Here is a 23,863-nt window from a genome sequence, read left to right as displayed (position 1 = left end):
TCCCAGGGACAGAAGAGCCTGGTAGGAAGCCATCTATGGGGTCGCACAGAGTCGGACATGACTGAAGCGACTTAGCAGCAGCAGCAGACTCAGCTACCAACTCCCAGGGCTGCTGATACAGAAGACCCCATCCCCACAGGCTTCACAGTAGTTAACCTGACCCCTGCCTTGGATTCACCCCACATGCTCACCTGGGACACCCCGAAGTGGCTTGTGAAAGTGACACCGGAGTAGAGACCCCAGCCTGGGATCACCAGAACCCCGACGTGTCTTACCTCCCTGGAGGGGCTCGAGTGACTCTGTCCAGCTCAAGTACGGGCGAAGGATTCCCATAGGGATGATCCACCCAGCGGACCTGCCAAGGCCCGTATGGCAGGACTTCCGGCCTTGCAGCTGGTCCAGCTGAAAGTTGCTGCCCTTCTTCACGACGGCCACAGCATAATAGTGGGTTTGGGGAGCTGCAGAAAAGGCAGAGACAATAGAGAGCTCTTAGCCTGAACCAGAGAGAGAGAGAAACAGCCCTCCCTGAATGAGCCCCTAGTGGGAGGGGAATTCCATCTGGTCACTGCAGCCCAGCGCCTCCTCTGCTCCCCCGGGGGGTTGGCGACCGGCCCAAAGAGCCCAGGGACATCATTCCCTGGACATGTGACACTGTCTGAGACCTCAGCTCTGTGCCTTGTCCACTCTGACCCCACAGAGCCCAGGGCCCAGGTCCAGGCCACCTCAACTTCTGGGTCCCCAGGGAGAACTCACACTCTTTTGTCCCATAGATCTCTGCTGCTACTGGCCGCAGTTTGTAGGGGTCCCGGCCCGCCTCAAACACCATGCCACCATCCAGGGTCACAGCATCCGCCTTTTTCTCCTGAAAACACAGGCCAGACCAGCTTCAGGAGAAAACCTACCCTAAGCCAGGCAAGTGAACCTCAGGATGTCAGAAGGCTCCATGGCTGGAAGGATCTTCCAGAGGGTCAGCTTCCAGTCACGTCCCACTCAGTTGCCATGAGAGGTGGTATGAGCCCAGAGCCCCTCTGGGTAATGAGCTCCAGCCCCTTTGCTGTAAGTCCTGAGGTCACCAGGTGGCCACTTTTTCACAAGACATGCCTCAGATCACTCCGCGATGGCATCCTTTACCGTCTTTTATATTATAAATTTGGGGGATGGACATGGACACACTACTGTATCTTAAGCAGATAACCAACAAGGACCTACTGTGCAGCACAGGGAAGTCTGCCCAATGTTATACAGCAGCCTGGGTGGGAGCATTCTGGGGGAGAGTGGACACCTGTATATGTATGGCTGAGTCCCTTTGCTGTTCCCCAGAAGCTACCTCAACATTGTCAATCATCTATATTCCAATACAAAATTAAAAGTTCAGTAAAAACAAAAAGTTCCAGATGCTTCCCCCCTGTTTTTCCTCTATATTTAAGTTATTGTTTTTATTGAATACAAATTTCAACCATTAATATATCTTAAAGTTATCATCATCATAAACCATGTTCATCCTCTTTGGCATATTACTTCACCTATGCTTACTTATTTCTCATATTTGCAGCCTGGTAGAAATAATATTTTCCGAACTGCTTTATTCATCTAAAACTGCCTACATTTTCTCCTGTAGCAGCTTTATTGATTGTATTGACTTCATGATATTTTATCATAATGTGGCTCTTTCATAATTTATTAAGCTAAATTTGAAACATTCCCTCCAATGTTCACCACTTGGGCTCCTTCTAACATTTTGCTGTTAAAATTACACTTGCATGGACAGCTTTGTCCTGTTAGATTTTTTCCCTTCTGATGACCTGGTGCCTTGGGATCAGCATCTGAGGGCAGGATCATCCGGACAATGGGCATTTTGTCTTCAAGGCCTTGGCTATCATTGCCATCCTGCTTTCCAGGCCATTCCTTTCCAATTTGAAATGCCACCTACCGTGAGGACCAGTCTCACTATAGAACCACCAGTGTGAGAGGCTTTCATTTTATTAAGTGCTATCACTTAGAAAATTCAAGGGCTAACAAATTGCTTAGATTTGTATGTCTCTTGATTATTACGGGGAACATTTCATAGTATTTTTATTAATACTACCTCCATCTCCCCATATTGTTTTTCTTATGTGATCTTACATTTCTTATCAGTTGAATTAGTTCTTTATAGAATACTGTCACTTGTCAGAGCTGGTGCGTATTCACTCCAGTGCTTTCTAAATTTTTTTAATTGGAAGATAATTGCTTTACAATGCTGTCAAATGTTTTGCTTAAGTGTTTTTAATGGCTATAAATTAAAATTTTTAATCATTCATTTTACTTCGTCATTTAGTTCATTGCTTTTTTAAAAGCTAAGAGACTTCTCTTCCCTCCACAGTTCTGCTAATGAATCTACCTCTCTAGTTTTCAATAATACACATTTTTAAGCATTTAGTCTATCTCTATTTTGGTGTATGGTATGTAGTTGTTGCTGTATAGTCGCTCAGTCGTGTCCAACTCTTTCCGACCCCATCGACTGGAGCCCACCAGGCTCCTCTGCCCGTGGGATTTCCCAGGCAAGAATACTTGAGTATTTCCTTCTCCAGGGGATCTTCCTGACCCAGCAATTGAATCCACATCTTCTGCATTGGTAGATGGATTCCTTACCACAGAATCACCAGGGAAGTCTGTGGTATGTAGTACTGATTTCAAAGGGAGCTCTTATTAAAAAGGCAGATTTTGACGTCTTATTCACAGATATGGAACAAGTTCGAATAGGGCCTACGAATCTGCATTTTAAGCCATCAGGAAATGCTGGTGGTAAAATAACAGTCTAAAACATTATTCAAACTAGATTTTTCCCTTAAGTACTGTTCCAATATGGAGAAGGAATGGCAACCCACTCCAGTGTTCTTGCCTGGAGAATCCAAGGGACGGGGGAGCCTGGTGGGCTGCCGTCTATGCGGTCGCACAGAGTCGGACACAACTGAAGCGACTTGGCAGCAGCAGCAGCAACTGTTCCAATAACCCTAGATATTAATGGGAACTTTACACACATTACCTACTTTGTGCTAAAATCACATACACATTACCATGCCACATGGCAGACACACAACATACTTGTCAAACAAATAAATAAAAATGATGGCAATAGATTTTACATCTGAAAAAAACAAAAGGAATCTGAAGTTATCCACAAGTCATGACTGCCTTTCCTTTCTCTCTCTGCTAACGTCTTAGACAAGTGTCTTTCCAGTGTGGCCTGGCAGGCCGTGCCCCAGCGTGTAATGTGCTGACTATGATGGGCTGGGCTGTTTCCTCTGCAAGTTCAGAGGTAATCTCTCTGGAGATTTTCTTTTAGAGTCACCTTGACTTTTGCCAGTGTTACATATTCACCCAATACAACTGCTCCTGTGACATCGTTGTGTGGTGGTGGTGGGTTAGTCACTCAGTCGTGCCCGACTCTTTGCAACAACATGGACTGTAGCCCACCAGGCTCCTCTGTCCATGGGATTCTCCAGGCAAGAATTCTGGAGTGCATTGCCATTTCCTTCTCCAGGGGATCTTCCCAACCCAGGGATCGAACCCAGGTGTCCTGCATTGCAGGCGGATTCTTTACCGTCTGAGCCACCATCGTTGCACCGTCATTATTCTCAATTTGTGTGGTGATGCCTGTTTCCCTACAGATGGTTTTCAAATGTTAGAATGGCAATGTCTGCTTCCAAAATAGCGCTGTGTCCTAGGAGAGAGGACAGCTCCCAACTTACAGGCGCTCGGGAAGAAGAGCAGAGGTGGGCAGGGCGAGCACATTTTCCATGGCACTTGGATCCCTTCCCTTTCAGTCTGGTCCCACCCAGCCTACGGCCTGGACTCACCGCGATGGCCCGGATACATTCCAAGGCAAAGGCCCTCCTCACGCAGGTGATAGAGGGAGCACCCAGCTTCTTCATCCTCCACTGCCATCGGCGGCATTTGAACCACTCGGGTTGGGAGATGGTACACCATCGAACGTTTTTCCTCGGGGCAGCCAGACACAGTCCTGGGAGAAAGAGGCCAAAGAGTGAGGGCTCTATCACTGTCCGTAGAAGAGACGGCCTTGCCCTCTCAAGCAGGGGCCCTCCCCTTCCCTCTCCATTCTGTGGCTGAGTCAGGCCACTCTCCTCCGATGGAGGTGTTTCGCTAGCCTAATGACCACTCCATGCTGGCCAGAGGGCTGTTTGCGGACATGATCAGAGCCTCTGGAATCGTTTCCCTCCTCTGACTGACATACTTCCTACCCCGACAAAAAGCCAGCAATGCTCCCTTGCATCAGCTAAGGGGGTTCTTCCACCTGCTTTGATCCCCTGGAACCTAGGAGGTAGGCAGGGAGAAAGTATTGCGTCTGTCTTTCTGGTGCGGAAGCTGACTCTCGAGGGTGGCTGAGTGACAGTCTGCTCAGCAGCGGCAACGTCCAGCCTGGAATCCAGGTCCCTCTAGGTTGTTGAGGCTTCAGACGTCTCCCCAGAGGATGCCAAGGGAATGAAGGAAAACACACCCCACCCCTTGTCGGGAGCTGAGCTGCCGTAGGCGTTGTACCAAATGGGTCAGTGTGCCTGAGTTACACCATTCACCACTGCACCGAAAAGAGGACTCTCAAGGAGGGATGGAAATGTTCTTAAATTGATTTGCCACGATGGTTGTATCACTTGGTAAAGTTACTAAAAACCGCTGAATTGTATACTTTGATGAGGTGAATTTTATGATAAGTAAAATATACATCAGTAAAACTGCTACCAAAAAAAAAAAAAAAAAAAGCCTCTTGGTTGCAAAAGCCACTCCCCTTTTGGATGTGATTTGGTGGGGAAGGAGGCTGCATTCAGCTCTCTGCCACCGTCCCAGGGAAATTTCTAGGGGTGTAATCTACCCTAGGAAGCCTTCCTGGATCTGTCCTGAAGTGAGAATCAGCACTATCCAATTTAGCCACTGGGATATAGCAGGGTTTCCTGGATGCCCTCTGTATACACGGCACTGGGTGATATGCAGAGGAGCGTGCAAGCAGATGGCAGCAGCCGTCTCATCGGAAGAGGCAAAAAGCCCCCAGGGATGCAACCAAGTATGATGAATGCCCTAGAAGAGAACAAGTGCCAAGCCAGGTGTGATGTCCCCATGACCTGAGCCAGTAATTGGGGCGGGGAGGCAATCCAAGAAGTGGGCGCAATGGGCCACGTGCACAGAGAGGTTGCAAGGCCAATCTGTGCCAGGTCTTTCCTCAGCCCTTCATGTGTTCTGTTCTCCCTCAATCCACCCAATCCCTTTTCATTGAGTTTTGCTGATATCCACATTTCCTAGGTGAGAAAACTGTGGCTTTAACTTATGGCTTGCCCAAGGCTTCACAACTAATAAGTCTGGATCCAGGATTTGAACCTAGGCAGTCAGACACCAAGCACCCTGCCTATGTAAGCTGACTGGTTAGAGACGGGGTGCCATGGAGATGGTAAAGGGTTTGGGGGCAGGTCATGGAAAGCCTCCCGTGCTGGTCCTAGAAGGTCTCGTTCAGAAGCCGTGGAGCGGCGACTCACAGGAGAGCAGGGACAGGTGGGCTGAAACCTGGAAACCAGGCAGAAAAGCGTCGAGGAGGGAGAACACAGCAGAAATCGGGAGTTGGGGGAGGTCACAAGATGGAGGTAAAGGGAGAGAGCAAAACGAAGACCGTGTGTCAAGCTGGAGGGAAGGCATGAGCAGGGGCAGGAATAGGGAACCGGGGAACGAGCTTGTGTGCTCCCTTGGGAGGGGTGAACCAGGAAACTAAAGCACCACTGAGAGGTTTTCTGAGATGCACCGACCCCAGCCCCCCAAACACCAGCGCTGGGTGCAGAACGCAGCGCTCTGTTCCTCCCCTCCAGCCAGCTCTGAAGCTGTGTGTCTCTCTCAAGACAAAACGCTCCCCGAGGCAGATCTAGGTCTGGCCCTGTATCCCCAGCCCCGCCCCTGATCTGTCTCAGTCACTCACATGCTGCCCACTTGGGCCTGGATGGCACCCTCCTGAAAGGACACGTGCTCAGATTCCTTCTGTGTGGACACACAGTGCCCGTCTCTCAAAGGCAGGGGCTGGGGTGGAGTTACTCTTCTCGGCCCACCCAGCCTCTTCCTGCCACGACACCCATGGGGAGCAGGGCAGGAACCCCCTAGGCCAGTGGCCAGTCCTTCCACTGAGTAGGACAAGGGATTCAGTGATACTTTGGGACATTGGCCACCATCCCATGGACAGCAGGATTTAAACTGCAAACCTCAGTGGGGGTCAAGACAACCAAAGATGCAAGTGAGAATGGAACCCAGTGATGCAACTCTGAGCCAGATCCCAGACCACAGCCCATGACCACTTCTAAGAAAGCAAGGCTTCCTGCCCCTCCAGCCTCTCCTAGGTGGCCCGGACCCTGTGCTATGGGCCCAGCAGGCCACGGGTCAGGGAGCAGAAGGAAGGGTAGTCGTGAGCTGGTGGTCCTGGCCAGGTCCAGTCCTGCCTTAGAGAAGAGAGAAATAATCCACAGCCCTGGGGAGGATGAGATGGTTGGATGGCATCACCGACTCAATGGACATGAGTTTGGGCCAACTCCGGGAGATACCAAAGGACAGGGGATGCCTGGCATGCTGCAGTCCATGGGATTGCAGAGAGTTAGACATGACTGAGTGACTGAATAGCAACATGGGAGGGAAACTGGAGAAGAGGACCAGAAAAGAGGGACAGGTTAGGGAGCAAAAGCGCACAGTTATCCTCCAAACACCTCTTTTCATCCAGGAAGCTCCCAGCCCGGAGTAGATGCCGGAGGACAGAAGGAGGCTGCACTGAGCTGCTGGCGGGACAGGCTGCAGAGGGTGACACCTGGGCTTTCACTTGAGCCCTGCACACACCCCGTCTCACCGCTGACACTCTCCAGCCCTTGAGGCCACTGTCCTGGACCTTCCCCTCGGCTGCTGGAAGCCCGGCCCTCACATTTACATCACTAATGTCCAGCACAGGTGAGTGTTCTGAGCACTCCAGGAATCATTTCAGACACTTGAGGGGGTGGGGGGTGCGGTCAGAAGGAACGGTGGTTTAGTTCCTTCTGCTTAGTCCCCTTCTAGTCCAGGCACATTAAAAACCAGGCACCAGGCACTCCTCTCGCACCCTCTGACAGAAGGGGCCCAGCAGCAGGGTCTGTGCCCCCTACCCCTGCCCCTTTGCAGTGGGAGGGCTTGTGTGCGCCTCTGTCTACCAGGGCAGGCGGCCCAGCGGCCTCCTCACAGCCCTGTGGAAAAAGGGTTGAGCCATTTTTCAGTGAAGCTGAGGTTCAGAAATACTGTCTCTTGCCCAAGTTACACAGTTCTTACAGGAGCTGGAACCCCATCTGCAGTCTCCTGAGTGTCTTGGGCAAGTCACTCGCCCTCTCGGAATCTCATTACCACCCAGCCTCCCTCTGTATACTCCTGTCACCAGTGCTATGGGTAGGACAGAAGCGACAGGGACCGGGAAAGACCCTTGGGGAGCTCGGCAGCTCTGGGCACCGGACCCCGCCGGCTTCTCGGAACCCAGCTCCGGGCTCCTCCCCAGGCGAGTGGGCGGGATCCGCTCCGCTCCGCTCCCGGCGCCTCCTCTGCGGCAGGTGCCCGTGTCAAATTGCCTGCTGCGGGGACAAGGAGGCCCACACGGCGGGGAGCGAGGACCCAGACGCCTACACTGAGGGGTGAGGGGACTGGATGCTCCCACAGCGGGGCGTGGGGACCGGGACATCTACCTGGAGGGGCATGCCCCCGCCCCCCCTCATACCTGCACTCACCAAGGGCTCCAAGGGACAGCAGGGCGGGGACGAAGAGCTTCATGGCTGGGGTCCTGGGGCGACTCCGGAACGAAGGCTCTGCCACCTGCGCTCGTTCTGCGTCCCTTTATCCAGTGCTCGGTGACCTCACGAGGTTTGCCCCGCCCTGTGGTCCTATAAGCGCCCCAGCCTCCCTCCTCCCCTCTCCCGAGGTCTGCTAGTTCCTAGAGGGGGAAAACCGGGGGGAAGGGGGAAGAGTGGGGGTGGAGACCGAGGGAGCGAGAAAGGTGCCCGGGCGGGGCTTGGCGCTCGGGGAGAGGATACCCAACCCACACCCACCTCTCAAGTTCCCCAGCGCTGCCTAGTTGGGGGATGCTCTTTCTTTCCCACTTGTCCGCAGCCCTTCGGGAGTGGCAGTCCCTGGGTTTTGTCCCCGCTCCGGTCTCAGTGCCTCCTAGAGAGCGGGATCCAGAGCAGGGGTCCTAGGGTGAATCTTTGCGGATCAGCTTGACTATAGAGAAGGTATCTAAAGTGCTTGGGAACCAGTTAAGACAGACGGAGACCCTTGCATCTGCACGCAGCAGCCAGCCTGGAGTTTTGAAAGAGGGCCCGCTGCCTGGCCCGGGGTCCATGGCAGCCTGGTCCAGCTGGCAGAGGCTGCCCAGAGTCTGACCCAGACTGCCCCTGGGGTCCTCCTGAGACTGCAATACAGCTCCCAGAAAACAGAACCAGAGGCCTAAGTGCCCAAAGGCTGTCTCCTGGTCCCTCATTTGCCAATGAAAAGGATACCCTACCCCTTGTGTTGTTTTGTGGCAATATGAGGTGGGAGACAGGAACCTCATTTTGATAAATGTCCTATTTTGTCCTCAGTACACAGGCTGACCCTGTTTCAGGAGGCTGGTTTTCAGTTCTAAAGCTAGAACTCTGCTCTGCATCCTTGAAGGACACTCCCTTGAAGCACAACAACTCCCACGCAGGGGTCTCCAGTGCAGCCCTGCTTATCGTTCACTGATTGCAAGCAAACTAAGTGTCCCCAAGGGGTGGGGGAGGACTTCCCTGGCCCTTCCACTGCAGCATGTGTAGGTTCAGACCCATTTGGGGGAACTAAGATCCCATATGCTGTGAGGTGTGGCCAAAACGTTTAAAAAAAAGGAGGGGGGCTGTCACATAGAGCATGGTGCTCTGGAACATACTGGGGGGCCCAGAGAGAAAGGGCCACCATGCAAGTACTGATGAGCACTTAGCTCCAGGAGATACTAAGTGAAGAAGTCAGGTACTAACAGTGAGAGAAATTCCCTCTGTGGGTTAGTCTAGACAGTATGTTATTCTGAAATCTGTCTGTCCTGAAAAGCTGGCCTTGATTCTTTGCTTAGACTACTGAGTACACAAAGGGTTTCCAGGAGCAGAGGGGCAACACCTCAGGAGGTGGCCCTGTTGGGGGTGGATATGCAGTGGGCGGCACTTGGCACCATGGCGAAGAAGAGCCAGCCCAAGTCTTGGAGGCCCTCGAGGAGGCTGTGGGGCCCCTCTATCCTGGGCGTGGATCTTGCCAAGGCACATGAGTGGAGTCTGACTAGGGATCCTGCTTGCTGGGCACAGGAGTGGGATCCAAGGTTCAGTGGGAGAATCACCAGTCAGCTTTTGGGGTGACGGATCCAGGGTCTCTCATGGTTTGGAAACACAGTGTTGCACCATTAAAAGTTGCTTTCATCAATAACTGCAATAAGCCATTACAAAAATAATGAAGTAACACAAAATTGACTAATTCTCAGGAGTGCTGAAGCATCTTTGTACCTAAATTAGCAACTTGGCTTTGCCCTTCCGTGATTATAAAAGAATTAAGACATGTCACAGCCCAGGTCTGTATCTCCAAGTGCAAATTAGAAAAAGGATGGGTTAGGAGGTAAGATGCCTGCAGATTCTCTCATGTCTGATACAGAGTTGGCAGGAACATAGAGAACCTGGGGCCACAACTGAGAGGCTGAGCTGAGGGATTGCCCTGGAGGCAGGATTGGAGTAAGCAGACTGTTTTCATGCTGTGTCTTCAAGGAATGTCCCAGCCTCAGGCCAACAGAACAGCCCCCAAGACCATCTGAAGCTGACAAAGGAGGTGGGGCTGCCCAGAAGACAATGTTCCATGGATCTGTTATCAACATTCATTCATTCACCCATCCAAGCCAGAACTGGTGGGTGCCAAGAGGGACACAGAGAAGAGGGTCCCGTCCTGGCCCCAAGGAGCTGATGGCACACCGAGGGTGGGGTGAGCACAGGCCACGGAAGAGGCAAGGCAGCATAAATAGAGTGAGCGAGGGAGCCGAAGGAGGGCCATTTGACCGGTTTGCATCATCAGGAGCCCATAAGGCTTTGAAGAAGAGCATTTGATCTAGGTACCTGAAAGAAAGGTTACCTATCTACCAAGAGAACTTCAGGTAGAGGAAATAGCCAGGTAAAGGCTTGAGAACATGGATTCAGTGGCCTCAACGGACAACCAAAAGTTGCCCTAGGCTTTCCGACCTGGAATACATTGAAGGAGGATTCACAAAGTCATGTCCTCCATCCTGAGCTCCAAGTCAGGTGTCTATCTGCCCCTTGCTGCGTGTCCTGCAGGCACTACAGTCAATGCATCAAAAATAGATCTCCTCTGCTCCCTCAAGCCCCACATTTCCTCTCGTACCTCCTACTGTGGTGGTGGTTTAGTCACTAAGTCATGTCCAACTCTTGCGATCCCATGGACTGCAGCCTGTCAGGCTCCTCTGTCCATGGGATTCTCCAGGCAAGAATACTGGAGTGGGTTGCCATTTCCCTCTCCAGGGGATCTTCCTGACCCAGAAATCGGACCCGAGTCTCCTGCATTGCAGGCAGATGACTTACCAACTGAGTTATGAGGGAATCCCTCCTACTACTTCCCACAAATGAAGAGCCTTGGAGTCATCCTCAAATCCTCTGGCCAATGAGCCCTATATGTGTGCCAGGCACTTAATGATTAACATTGGTTGAATGGATGAGTGAATGAATGAGGAGGAGGGACAGTTCAGTTCAGTCCCTCAGTCGTGTCTGACTCTTTGCAATTCCATGAACCGCAGCACACCAGGCCTCCCTGTCCATCACCAACTCCCGGAGTCCACCCAAACCCAGATCCATCGAGTCGGTGATGCCATCCAACCAACTCATCCTCTGTCGTCCCCTTCTCCTCCTGCACTCAATCTTTCCCAGCATCAGGGTCTTTTCCAATGAGTCAGCTCTTCGCATCAGGTGGCCAAAGTATTGGAGTTTCAGCTTCAACATCAGTCCTTCCAATGAACACCCAGGACTGATCTCCTTTAGGATGGACTGGTTGGACCTCCTTGCAGTCCAAGGGACTCTCAAGCGTCTTCTCCAACACCACAGTTCAAAAGCATCAATTCTTTGGCGCTCAGCTTTCTTTATAGTCTAACTCTCACATCCATGCATGACCACTGGAAAAACCATAGCCTTGACTAGATGAACCTTTGTTGGCAAAGTAATGTCTCTGCTTTTCAATATGCTGTGTAGGTTGGCCATAGCTTTCCTTCCAAGGAGTAAGCATCTTTTAATTTCATGGCTGCAATCACCATCTGCAGTGATTTTGGAGCCCAGAAAAATACAGTCAGCCACTGTTTCCCCATCTATTTGCCATGAAGTGATGGGATCAGATGCCATGATCTTAGTTTTCTGAATGTTGAGCTTTAAGCCAACTTTTTCACTCTCCTCTTTAACTTTCATCAAGAGGCTCTTTAGTTCTTCACTTTCTGCCATAAGGGTGGTGTCATCTGCATATCTGAGGTTACTGATATTTCTCCCGGCAATCTTGATTCCAGCTTGTGCTTCTTCCGGCCCAGCGTTTCTCATGATGTACTCTGCATAGAAGTTAAATAAGCAGGGTGCCAATATACAGCCTTGACGTACTCCTTTTCCTATTTGGAACCAGTCTGTTGGAGGGACAGGAGGGCAGCAAAAGATCCTGCTTGTAATGTGTCAAATGTGAAAGACAATGAGGGCCAGGGCTGGCTATGACAGTTACCCCAGAGCCCTTGTGCCTGGAGCCATCAGTTTACCCATTAACTCAACATCCATATATGGGGTACCTCTGATGTTCCTGGAGCTGGACCAGATCTTGAAGAGCCTGCAGGGAAGTAGGATGCAGGTTTCCAGAAGCTGAGACAGTGGCAGAGCCTGAATATAAGGAACATAAAGAAGCTGGCTATGGTACAAACCCCTGTGTTACGGCAGGAGCTGGTGTTTAACAGGGCTTTCCAGGTGGTACAAGTGGTATAGAATCCACCTGCCAATGCAGGAGACACAAGAGACGTGGCCTGTGAGGGAAGCTCTTCCCCCAGGATCCACCCTCTCTCCACCCCTGAAATTCACACAGTGACCCTCTGCCGTCCAAGCTAAGCCCTCCCCACAGATGGGCAAGTAAATCCCATGCCCTCTCTAGAGTCCTCCAGCTTCAACCGCCAAGAGGAGTATTGGAAAGAAATGAGGGAGCTGGGCAGAACTGGCTTCACATGGGATTTAGGAAAACAGGAATTCCCAACACATCCACTCAATGGGGGCTCCAGCCTGACTGACAGGAGACCCAGGCCTTGCTTCCTGCCCCTGCTAGTGAGGTCACTGGCTTGGTACAGAGCCACTTGTTAAGTATTGAGGGCTTTCATGGCGGGTTCCAAACCACTGGTAGCTTGGAATCAGTCATGGTGGGAATATTTATACCGTGGAAATCAGCGAATTCTAGATGTCTGGTCATTTTTCCCTCCAAGAGAGCCAGTTGACAGCAGACCTCTGCCTGTGCTGGTCATTATTTGGAGGAACACAGTGCCCATTGTTGTAATGGGTGTGTGTGGGGGGGAGTGTCATCCTAGCAGGGAGAAGATAATAGTGCCTAGCAGTTAGATGGCACCTTCTCCTCCAAAGAGCACTGTCAGTCACCTTGTCTCCTGTGACTCTAACAGAAACTCTGAGTTAAGAAAGTCACTGTTCCTGCTCTAAAATGAGGGAAACTGAGGGTCGCCTGTGGTCACGCAGTGAGTGAAAGATGGAGACCAAATTGTTAACCCTGTGTCTCCCATTAGGCCCACAGCCAGGCACGCTTTCTACCACTCGGCCAGAACTCTCTGAGAGCTCTGCATGTGAGACCAGGGCCCAGCGATGGCTTCTACCCTCGATCTCAGTGGTGGTATTGGACCGTCCTGTGGACCGTGAGTTTGGGTAAGCTCCAGGAGTTGGTGATGGACAGGGAAGCCTGGCGTGCTGCAGTCCATGGGGTCACAAAGAGTCGGACACGACTGAGCGACTGAACTGAACTGGGGACCAGGCACTGTCAGCCCCTTCACACATCAGCTGAGCTTCACAGAAGCACCGTGATTGCCTTATTGGTCTTCCTTCCAGACGTGGGGACTCTGGCAAAGCAGCTAGCTCGTCCACCATCCAGCTAGAAATCTGTCACTGATCCCTGCCCCCTGCCCCATGACCTCTTAATGGTTTGATTGTTCCTGTGCTGACCACCTTGAAGAGAGAGCAGAAAGTAAGCAAGAATGAGCAAGAGATGGATGGAGAGCTCCCAGCTTTCCCGCCAGTGCGATGACTGAGATTTCAGATCAGGTCTTCGCACTGGGCCCTTTCACAGAGCCCAAGGTCCCTGGGAGCCTTTGGACGTGCCTGTGGGTGCTGGGGGGTCATCAGGAGGAGGAGGGAGCTCAGAAGGGCAGTGGGCAGGAAAACCGGGCCTCTGTTAACTAACACGTTGTGTTGCCAATTGTTGCCCAATTTACAAAGAACCCACAGAGACAAAGAGCTTCTATTTCTGTGCACAGACCTCTTCCTCCTCCTCCCTGCCCCTCATCATAATCAGGACCCTCGGCCGGCATGGACCCTCTCCTCTCAGGGCCAAGCCCTCCCGGGGCAGACACCCCACAGACCTGCTGAACAACAGTCTCCCCAGCAGTCAAAGGGGCAGTGGAAACACCCCAGGTTTACCCAGCTGCAAAGTTTCAATTTTGGCACCCCACATTCCTGGCAACAATCGGATTCCATGAGCACCTAACCGTGGTATCCACCGAGGTGAGAATGTGCAGCATGCCAGGCCCAGGGAGAGTCCCCCAGGAAGGTGCCAGTCAAGGGCAGCCTGGAGGAAGCTGGGGGCTGGCCCCTGGCCAGCCACGCAAATGTCTTCCCAGAAGGAATGAGCCCCTTGCCCAGGGAAACCCCCAAGCAGGAAGCACCTGAGCCCTGGGGGCCCTTCTGCTGCCCTTCCCAGGGCCACATTCGGGCAGGGAGGGGGCCTGCTCTCTGGCCTTGAGCAAGTCAGCTCAGGTGGCCTCTGTGTCTGCCACCTGCACCCCATGGAGAGAGGTTAGGATGGCTTTCACCGAGAAGCAGCTGGAGACGCACACTCAGAGCTCCTCCAGGCTGGGAGTGCCCAGCACCCAGACCGCTGCTCCACACAGGCTTCCCTTCCTCATCCCTCCATTCATTTCTTCCCTGGACAGCCTGGCATGCTGGAGGGCACAGGGGAGATGCGGTTAGAAACTCAAGAGATGGGCTTGGATGTGGGGTTCCCACCTGCTCCAGCCTAAACTGCCACCTGGTCCTGGGCCATCTCTCAACCTGCCTAAGCCTCAGTTTCCCCAGATGTAAAAAAAAAAAGGACACAGATAATATCAGTTCCTGAAGTGGGCAGAGTTCAGACCTGATGTTTGAGATGTTTACAAAGGCTCAGAACAGGCGAGCTATTGTCCATATTTACAGACACTCAGCAGCCCCGGCCACGTGGGGCTTAGCTAAACAGAGGGTAACAAGGGAAGTAGAAATGGCCTCTGGGGGCACCGGGCCCGGCGGGAGGGGCTGTGTGTGCTGAGAGGTGCACACACACAGGTGTCACAGGGAGCCTTGACAGACACGGGAACAGCCCACCTAGGGTGCGCCCAGGCGCCTCATTTTCTAGAGTGTTCAGTCCTGCCCTGCCCTGCTCTCTGGCCCCTTCTCCATGTCTCTGTCTCTAACCCCTGCCTCCTCTCCTCCCCCTCTCACTTTCTGTCCCTCCTTGGCTTCTTTCTCCATGTCTAGCTCTCTCTCTCGCTCTTTCCCTCCTGAAACACACATCTGCATTTGTCCTGGATGCCCTGCTGCCTGGATCCTGCTGTGACCGTGGCTGAGCTTTCTTCTACCCCAGTCATCACAATTACCAACTCATCTCTGGCACCCCTACCCCACGTCCCCGATGCTGAGCTCAAGGGGAAAGGGTCTGTGGCTGCAACCAGAAGTAGAACTAGCACAAACCCGGGGCCCTTTCAGAGCTGCTTGCCGGAGAGCTGTGGCCTTAATCCTTCAAGCGTGTCTTACTCCGGAAATGACGCTCTCCCAAGGTCGCTCCGCAGGCACCAGCCCAGGGCGGGTGGGGTGGGGGTGGGGGGTAGCAAGATGCCACCTCTTTGTCACCCACCCGAGACTGATCTTGACTGACCCTGAGCAAAATCTTCCTTCAGTGAGAATTAATTTCCAAAAAATGCATTTGAGAAAAGACTCTTAAAGTTCAGCCTTCTGGTTGGCCCTCTTGAAAAGAGAGCTGACCCCCTGGAGCTATGGTGTTTGTGGGGGATTTGGAGGAACCTGAGGGGAGGGGGCTGGGGGCCAGGAGAGCAAGGGCCCTGAACCAGTAGTGGTGTTGCCCATCGTGGCCCCATTTGTAAAGGACACTCAGTGATCAAAGGGCTTCTCTGCTTGTCTTTCCTGCCCCTTCTCTATACACTCCCCTTCCCCATGGTCTTCTCTTCACTCCAGTCTGGTAGGGCTGGGCTCAGGTTCTCAGTCTCACGGGGTTAAAATACTCGTGTGTCTTTTGATTCCCCTTCTCCTTCACCCATAATGTGTGGTCTGGGGCCCAACGGCAGCCGGTCTTTCTTCGTCCTGCCCCTGTGCCAACATATTCCTTTCTATCCTATGGTCACAAGATGGCCCTGGGCTCCTGACCTCTCCCCTGCCTCTCGACTCCCCGATGCAGTCTGTGCCGGAAGGAATCAATCTTTCAGAAGCACAGAGCTAATAGCGGTCCCAAGGCATCTCCTCTTGACCCCGTTTCCTGTCCCTGCACTCTGTGCCTGAAGAATCTCATCCTTCTTCCCCCTTGGGAGGTGCTGAAACCTCCCAGAACCATACTGCCCACCCAGGTCTCATCTCAGCCGTGACCCAGACAACTCTGTCTGAAGTCCCACCAGAACCCCAAAGCAGCATACCCAGCTTCCAGTGCTGGCCCACGATGGAGAACACACATCTTTCCCTATCCCCTCTACCAACCCCGCTAATACAGCTTAAACCCTGGAGATGATAGAAACGGTGGCTTAAACAGCACAAATGAATCATCTCATAGTTGTAAAAGCAGAGGCTGAAGTCAGACTCAGAGGCCACAGAACAGCAGGCTGTGCTCCTCCTGGAGGCCCCAGGGAGCCCGCTTCCTGGCTTTTCCCAGCTTCCTTGGCCCCGCCTCACTCCCCCTTCTGTTTCCATCATCATAGCCCAGTCTCTCACCCTGACCCTCCTGCCTCTGTCTTATAAAAACCCTTATGATGACATTGGGCCCACTAAGGTAAAAAACATCTCAAGATCTATAATTTAATCATATCTGCAAAGTCCCTTTTCTCACATGAGGTAACATATTTACAGGTTCCAAGAATTAGGACGTGTACATCTTTGGGGCCCACACTCAACCTATGAGACCAGTATACAATGATAAACTGTGTGTATGAGATAATACCTAGAGCAACCACTAGGTAAACTATACAAAGAAATACACTCGAAAACACTACAGATAAATCAGGACGGAATTCTAAAAAATGTTTAGACAACCTACGAGATATTAGGTGAAAGAAAACAGTGAAATGTCAAAACAGGAAAAACAAACAAAAAGCAAAACTAAAATGACAGGCTTAACTCTAATATGTCAATAATCACATCAAATATAAATAATTTAACTATCCCAATTAAGAGGCTTCCCTGGTGGCTCAGACGGTAAAGAATCTGCCTGCAGTGCAGGAGACCAGGGTTCAATCCCTGGGTTAGGAAGATCTCCTGGAGAAGGAAATGGCAACCCACTCCAGTGTTCTTGCCTGGGAAATCTTATGGGCAGAGGAGCCTGGCAGGCCACAGTCCACAGGGTTGTAAAGAGCTGAACATGACTGAGCAACTAACACACACACATCCCAATTAAAAGACTGAGATTGGAGGAATGCTTTGAAAAAATAATCTTGCATTGACTGCTTACAAGAAACTCACTAAACTATATAACAACATAGCTAGGTTGAAAGTAAAAGCATGGAAAAAAATATATACCGTGTAAACATTAATTAAAAAAAAAAAGAAAGTGTGGCTATATTAATATCAGATAAAGTCAAATCAGAGTAAAGAACATTATTACAGGCAGCAAGAAATATTACATAATGATGAGTCTACACATCAAGACATCACAACAGTCCAAACGTGTATGCACCAAAAACCAGAGCTCTAGAAATGAAAAGAGAGGGACTTCTCCCGTGGTCCAGTGGCTAAGACTCTGCACGCCCAATGCAGGGGGCCCAGGTTCAATCCCTGGTCGGGGAACTAGATCCCACGTGCTTCAACTAAAGATCCTGCATGTTGCAACAAAAACCCGGCACAGACACATAAATGTTTTTTAAAAAAAGAAATGAAAAGAGAAACAGATAAATTTATAATTATAGTCAGAAGTATATCTTTCAACAATTGACAGAACAAGGAGACAGCAAATCAGCAATGTGTAAGGACCAACCCATCAGCACCGTCAACCAAGATCTAATCAGCATTTGGGGAGCACTGCCCAACAGCAGAATACACATTCTCCTCAAGTACCCACAGAGCATTGAGCGAGACAGACTACATCCTGGAACACAAACCAAACCTCAACCCTTTTAAAAGAATTTAAATCGTACAAAATGTGTTTGATCACAACTAAATCAAACTAGAAGTCAAGAACAAAGAGATAGGAACACCTTCAAACACTTGGAAACCAAGTGTCATACTTCTAAATAATCAATGGGTCAAAGAGTCAAAAATGGGGAGCTTGAGTTCTTCCTGAACAACAACTTTGAATAAGAACCCAGTTAGTTTTAAAGCAAGCAGCCAAGCCAAGGTTTTGAGTAACACAGGTGTGTACGTTCAGATATAGGGGGAAACACACACACACAGAATGAGAACCCATTTTTCCTTGGGGACCCCCCATGAAATGATATCACTTTCTCTGGCTCTCACCTCCCCCATGTCTCTCCCTTCCCCTCTCATACTGTCCTGGAAAGGGCTACCTTTGAATCACATGGCTCTTTGGATTTGGCTACAGTCAACTAACTTAAACTGTGGATCACTTACTCAAGCTGGCCGAGTACTCTTTTTTTTTAACTTAAAAAAAAAAAAATCTCTCTCATACAGGAAAGTGTAAAAACATAAATGTAGAGCTAAATAAATTGTCCCAAAAAGAACACGTATGTAACCACCAGTCAGGTCTAAAAAGAAAACACTGCCAACATTCAGAAGTCCCCTTATACCCAACTCAAACCAACACCCTCTCTCTTATCCCCAAAGTTAAAGCTACTATCCTAATATTTAACACTATAGTTTACTTTTGCCTGTGTTTGAACTTTATGTAAATCATACAGTATGTATTCTTTTGTTTCTGATTCCTTTCAGTCAACATTTATGTTAGCGAGATCATCCTTTTTTTCAACTTTCTGAATCTTATTCATTTCCTAATAATTGCTAGTATTACAAATACAATCTGTTTTTGAACGTTATCCTGATATCTGGCAACCTCATTGAATTCACTTATGAATTCTGTGGCTCACCTTGGCGTCTTTAATCTGTCTCCTAGCCAGCTATTTCCTGACTCTCAGGCCCTACCTCTGCTCCGCATCTTCTCTCTGATGCCTCCAGAGTTCTCTGGGCTACAAAGGAAGCTTTCCCAGGGTCCACATGGCCACTTGGCCACTTCCCCAGGAGCAGAGGGTCACTACGTTGGTGACTAAGGACGGGTGATGTGCTTTTCAGGGGCCATGGAGAGTACCAGGGACTGAGAGTGAGTCCAGGGCCAGCTCGTTCTGAACCATCCTTCCCTGGTCATCCGGGAAGGGGCACCTTGATGAGAAAGCAGCAGCGGGATGCCGCACGGATGCCAGAGGCCAGAGGCCGAGATGAGGTGGCAGATGACTCGCAGAATGAAGAACTGGTAACAAAGCCTGGGGACCTGCTACACAAAGCAGAACTTGATGGCTATTTGGAAATGGAAGAAAGAGTTGGGGAAGTAAGCAATTTCCAGGATATTTGGAAATATTCTGGCACGCGGTTGCTCCTATGAAATAACCTGACCAAAAAAAAAAAAATCAGACATTCTCAGAGCTGAATGTTTCCTTTGATGCTATTTTACAAATGAAGTCTCTAACCCCAGAGCCCTGTTCCGCCCTGGTAGGTCTAGGTAGAATCTGGCTTCCTGACTCCTTGCACTAAGGGAAGAGAGGAGTCTCCTTCAGCTGAAGGAGCATTTATTGTGGTCCAGGTGCTTGTCAAGGTCTGGGGTCACAAGTGTCAGTCAGACCTGGTCCCAGGCCCCGAAGACAACAGACAAGTAAGTGAGCAGCAGTTACCATCAATAATCAGGGAGAGAGATGAGACAGCTTCATCTGGGGTGCAGCAGCAGGGAAGCGGCAAGACAAGTTGAACTCTAGGTGTGATTTACGGGTGGACATGATGGGATTTGCTTACATCTCCAGAGGATATGGAATGTGAAGATCAGGAGTGGGAGATGACAATACCAAGGTGCCTGGCCTGAGAAGCTAAAGGATGAACTTGCATTAACTGAAATGAGGAAGACCATGGATGGAACAGACTGGGAGTAGGTGGACCAGAAGTTCCATCCTGGGCACCATCGTACTGACAGACCCTTGGACCTCCAGGTCGATTGTGAGAGAGGAAGCTCCCTGACTTGCAGCTGCCCAGAGTATGATGATCCGACAAGGGCCAAAGGCAGAGCGCTCTGGAGCTTTATTTAAAACTATTTTTTGGACCATGGATCCATCTTCTCCCGGATAATGCTGATGCCTAATTACCCAAAACAGTGTCCAGCATCAGGGGCTCATGAAACACTCGGTATCATGTCGATGGCTCAGTCTTACATGTTGGGAGTCTCGGACAACTTCCCTAATGGCCCCCTTGAGGTCCCCCTGACCGTTCTGCCCTTGCACTGCCCTCGCCTGCAACAGTGGAGGGCAGACTGTCTCCCATTCAAGCCTTGGGCTCACCCTCGCTGTTCCATGCATGTGGGTGCCTTCCTTGCACAGGGACTCGGCGGGGTTGAAGTGTTTCTCCACACGGTCCACACCTAGCACAGAGCCTGCCTCTGGGAAATTCGGGACTAACCCTGCTTTGTGATGACTGTTGACCACATCATGGCCTCTCCCAGAGCGAGACAGTAGGAAATGTCCACCCTGGCTGCAGGGAGAACAATGGGCATATTCACAAGCCCCCGAAGGGCTTCTGTGCGTTTCTCAACAATGTTTACTTATCATTTTACAGGCTGCTCTGTGTTGCCCACAGACTTCAGGGCACTAAAGGATTTATTGAGATCAGATCTGGGCAGTGATCCATAAGATGTGAGAATTAAACCAATGAATTAAACTCAAGAAGCCTTGAGGAGGAGAGCACGGGTTCCTCACCCGGGGCTTCTGCCCCAGGGACAGCCTCGCTGGGGCTTCCTCCCGAGTGGGCCAGGCGGCCGATGCACACAGGACAGGAGCCCCAGACAGTGGGGACACCATGGCCAGGGGAGCTGCCCCCGGCTCCGCGCCCTCTGCCACCATCTGTGGGAAGATGTTCCAGCTGGACTCTGCCCCGCAGTGCTCACGGGCTGCCCCTGCCCTGATGCCTGCGGCCTCCCTTCCCCACTCAGATTCTCGGAGCCAACCCAGAGGGGTGGGATGGGGGGTGGGAGGCAGGAGGGAGGTTCGAGAGAGATGTATTCCTATGACTGATTCATGTTGGTGTATGGCAGAAACCAACACAATCTTGTAAAGCCATTATCCTCCAATTAAAAATAAACAAATATTAAATGGGGGAATTATAACTAAAAAAAATTAAAATAAATAAAAAATTTTCAGGGCCAGCCAACTGCAGCCCCCTCCAGGAAGCCGAGTAGCTGCACCTGCATCGCCTCTTCCTTCCTACGGCCTACCACCCTTCCCAGACCCCACGTCAGCAAGTGGCCCTAGGAAGTACGTTTTGCTTATGGAATCTACTGCGGGTCATTCTCAACCAGTCTGGGTCAGCTAGTTTGCTCAGTCATGGGCTTAGTTTCTAGGAAGCTGCTGGTCCTGAGATATGACTACAAACTACAACTGAATTTTGTTTAAAACCCCACCAACGAACATATAAACAGGTACAACCCCCCTTGGAGACCCACTGGGCAGTATGAGTTGAAGCACAGTATGCCCCATGACCAGGGCTGGGCAAAGTGCTTACTAACTGGCTCTGGGAGCATAGTTGTTTGATACATTTCTTTTATGTTAAACAGCAAGATGAAGGAGAAATGACTAGACCCATGACAGAACTTCAATTATTTGTCAATGATGTGAGCAACATCTTTCCTGAATCAGATATATAAGCATTTTCCAGTGCTGGAAAAATATTTTCTCAATTTTTTGTGCTATTTACAATGCTATAACTATAGAGATGACACATGCATTAGTTTAATCTGCATTATGGGGCTTTTCTCTGCCACTTTCTTAAGTCTAACTCTAAGACAATCACTAAAAAACAACTGTCTATTAAGCCCTGATTTGTAGCATTTGCCAATTCCCCGGTGACTGATTTCATATTATCAATATGGATGGCCATCACTGAATTTGAAACAATCACAACATTGTTTGTTAATCGGCTATACTCCAAGACAAAATAAAAAGGTTAAAAAAGAAAAACAACTCCTTCCCTCAAATGGCAACCTGTGGCAGTGGCTGAAGAGAGAAGGCGGAGAGAAGAACTTGATAAGACATTTGAGTCGTGTCCAGCTCTTTGCGACCCCATGGACTGTAGCCCTTAAGGCTCCTCTGTCCGTGGGATTCTCCAGGCAGGAATACTGGAGTGGGTTGTCCTTTCCTATTCCAGGGGATCTTCATGACTCAGGGATTGAACCTGCATCTCTTAAGTCTCCTGCATCGGCAGCTGGGTTCTTTACCACCAGAGCCATCTGGGAAGCCCATGGGGAGAGGAGAGTGAAGTGAAAGTGTTAGTCACAGTCGTGTCTGACTCTCTGCGATAGCGTGGACTATGGCTCACCAGGCTCCTCTGTCCATGGGATTCTCCAGGTGAGAATACTGGAGTGGGTAGTCGTTTCCTCCTCCAGGGGATCTTCCTGATCCAGGGATCAAACCCACGTCTCCTGGGTCTTCTGCATTGCAGGCAGATTCTTTACCATCTGAGCCACTGGAAAAGTCCAGGGGAGAGGAAGGGGAAGAATATTTGCAAATGGACAAAAGTCACAGTGTGATGGAGTTGAGCTGGGAACAGGCTCTGGAGAAGAAGTGAAGGGAGAGCAGGATGCGGGAGAAGGAGAGAAAAAGAAACAAGCATGCTTGGCAGACCCTGCCCAACCCCCGAGCACAGTGCTGGGCACTGTGTGTGCACAACTCAGATCCTCAGCCATTCTTGCGAGGTGGGTCCCCCCGTCATTCCGCCCATCTCACAGATGAGGACGCCGAGGCCTGGGAGCAAGGTGACGCCAAAGCCCCTCTAGGCTGCCTCAGATCCCAGGGGCTGTGTGCTCTCTTCACCCCACCCCCCCTCCACCCCCCGCTCCTCTAGGAAACTCTGTGTCCCTGCTGGGAAGGCAGTGCCAAGACAGGCCTGAATCTCCTGGCAGTGTCCACCTTCCTCCCACACTGGCACTGAGCCTCCACTCTGGAGGCCCCAGCACACTGCTGTTGATCACAATGAGCTGTGAACATCATATGAAGCAGGGACATCAAAGGGGTCCACAGGAGGAATAAGGAAACAACTGAATCATTGAGCGGAATGTTCCCAGCGAGGGCTGATACCTCCAGCTTCACAGTCTGTCTCACCTCCCGCCCCCACCCTGCCCACCTCAGAGTCCAGCGGGGCAAGAACCTGCCACTCCAGGGCAGAGAGGCCAACTGTTCCATGCCCTCGGGGGCTGCTGAGTAAGGTCCTGACTGGAAAGAGTCTCCATGACGCCCAGGCCTGGCCCAAGGCCATGCTTCCTCCCCGGCCAGATCCCTGCTCTCCCGAGCCCCTGCCAGCCCCCTGGAAGCCAGCCTTCCTCCTTTCTTTCTGTGGATTGAATTCTTGATCGGCCGACCTCAGTCCTGTGCTCAGCTGAAACAGGGATCCGGGAAGCTGGGAGCAGAGTTCAGGGCTGCAGGCTGGCTGAGTCAGAGGCAGGCAGCCTGGAGGGTGACGACCAGGTTTGCTGGCTGGGCTCCAGGTTTTGGTCCCCTTGGTTCCGGCTGTGCTCTGGGCCCACCCAGACCAGCCACAAGGGCTGCAACACACTATCCACTGGGGAGGGAAGCAGAGCTCTCCAAGCAAGCATGAGCAGGAATGGGGTGCGGGGCAAAGAAGGAAAACTGGTGGGAAGCAGGGAGCTGTGCCACGCAGCATGTCCCACAGCTCCTTCCTGTCCTTCCCGCTGCTGGCAGCGAGGGGCCACCATGGGCTTAATGTCAGTCACTAAGGGGTGCGAAGGTCAGGGCTGAGCCCCGTGGGGCTGCGGTGCAGCTCTGAGGACTCACATGGCTCCTGAGGTGAGGCGGGGGCACCCTCAGAGGAGAGGACTACAGGAGGTACCTGTCCCCTAGGATGCCAGCAAGCCACACCCTCCCTGTGTCCAGCCTCTTTACAGAACCCACTCATGCTGACTCGAACCTTTTCTCCCACGCATGTTGGTGGTCACACTTGTAAAGTGGTTTTCCTACATCGTCTTCCTCAAAGTTTTGGGTCAGGGTTCACTGTTGTGATGCTGGCCACTTGCAGCATGTTCAGTTCAGTTCAGTTCAGTTGCTCAGTCGTGTCCCACTCTTTGCAACCCCATGAATCACAGCACGCCA

The 23,863-nt window shown here is 51.2% G+C and overlaps 1 protein-coding gene across 1 annotated transcript in view; it reads right to left on the bottom strand.

Moving 5' to 3' along the window:
* The window catches only part of LTF (lactotransferrin), a 33,370-nt gene extending 25,533 nt beyond the window's left edge, over positions 1-7,837 (bottom strand). Inside the window, exons 1-4 of the mRNA XM_086368387.1 lie at positions 7,758-7,837; positions 3,840-4,003; positions 754-862; positions 276-458 (exon numbers count right to left, since the gene is read on the bottom strand). Of these exons, the coding sequence (XP_086224513.1) occupies positions 276-458; positions 754-862; positions 3,840-4,003; positions 7,758-7,800 (499 nt within the window). The 5' untranslated portion in view covers positions 7,801-7,837. The remainder of the gene's footprint in view (positions 1-275; positions 459-753; positions 863-3,839; positions 4,004-7,757) is intronic.
* Positions 7,838-23,863: the final 16,026 nt, after the last annotated feature.

This window comes from Bos grunniens, chromosome 22 (assembly GCF_055505025.1).
Source record: "Bos grunniens cultivar Pamir isolate PY7600 chromosome 22, Bosgru_T2T1.0, whole genome shotgun sequence".
Taxonomy (NCBI): domain Eukaryota; kingdom Metazoa; phylum Chordata; class Mammalia; order Artiodactyla; family Bovidae; genus Bos; species Bos grunniens.
This window is presented reverse-complemented; position numbering and strand designations above follow the sequence as displayed.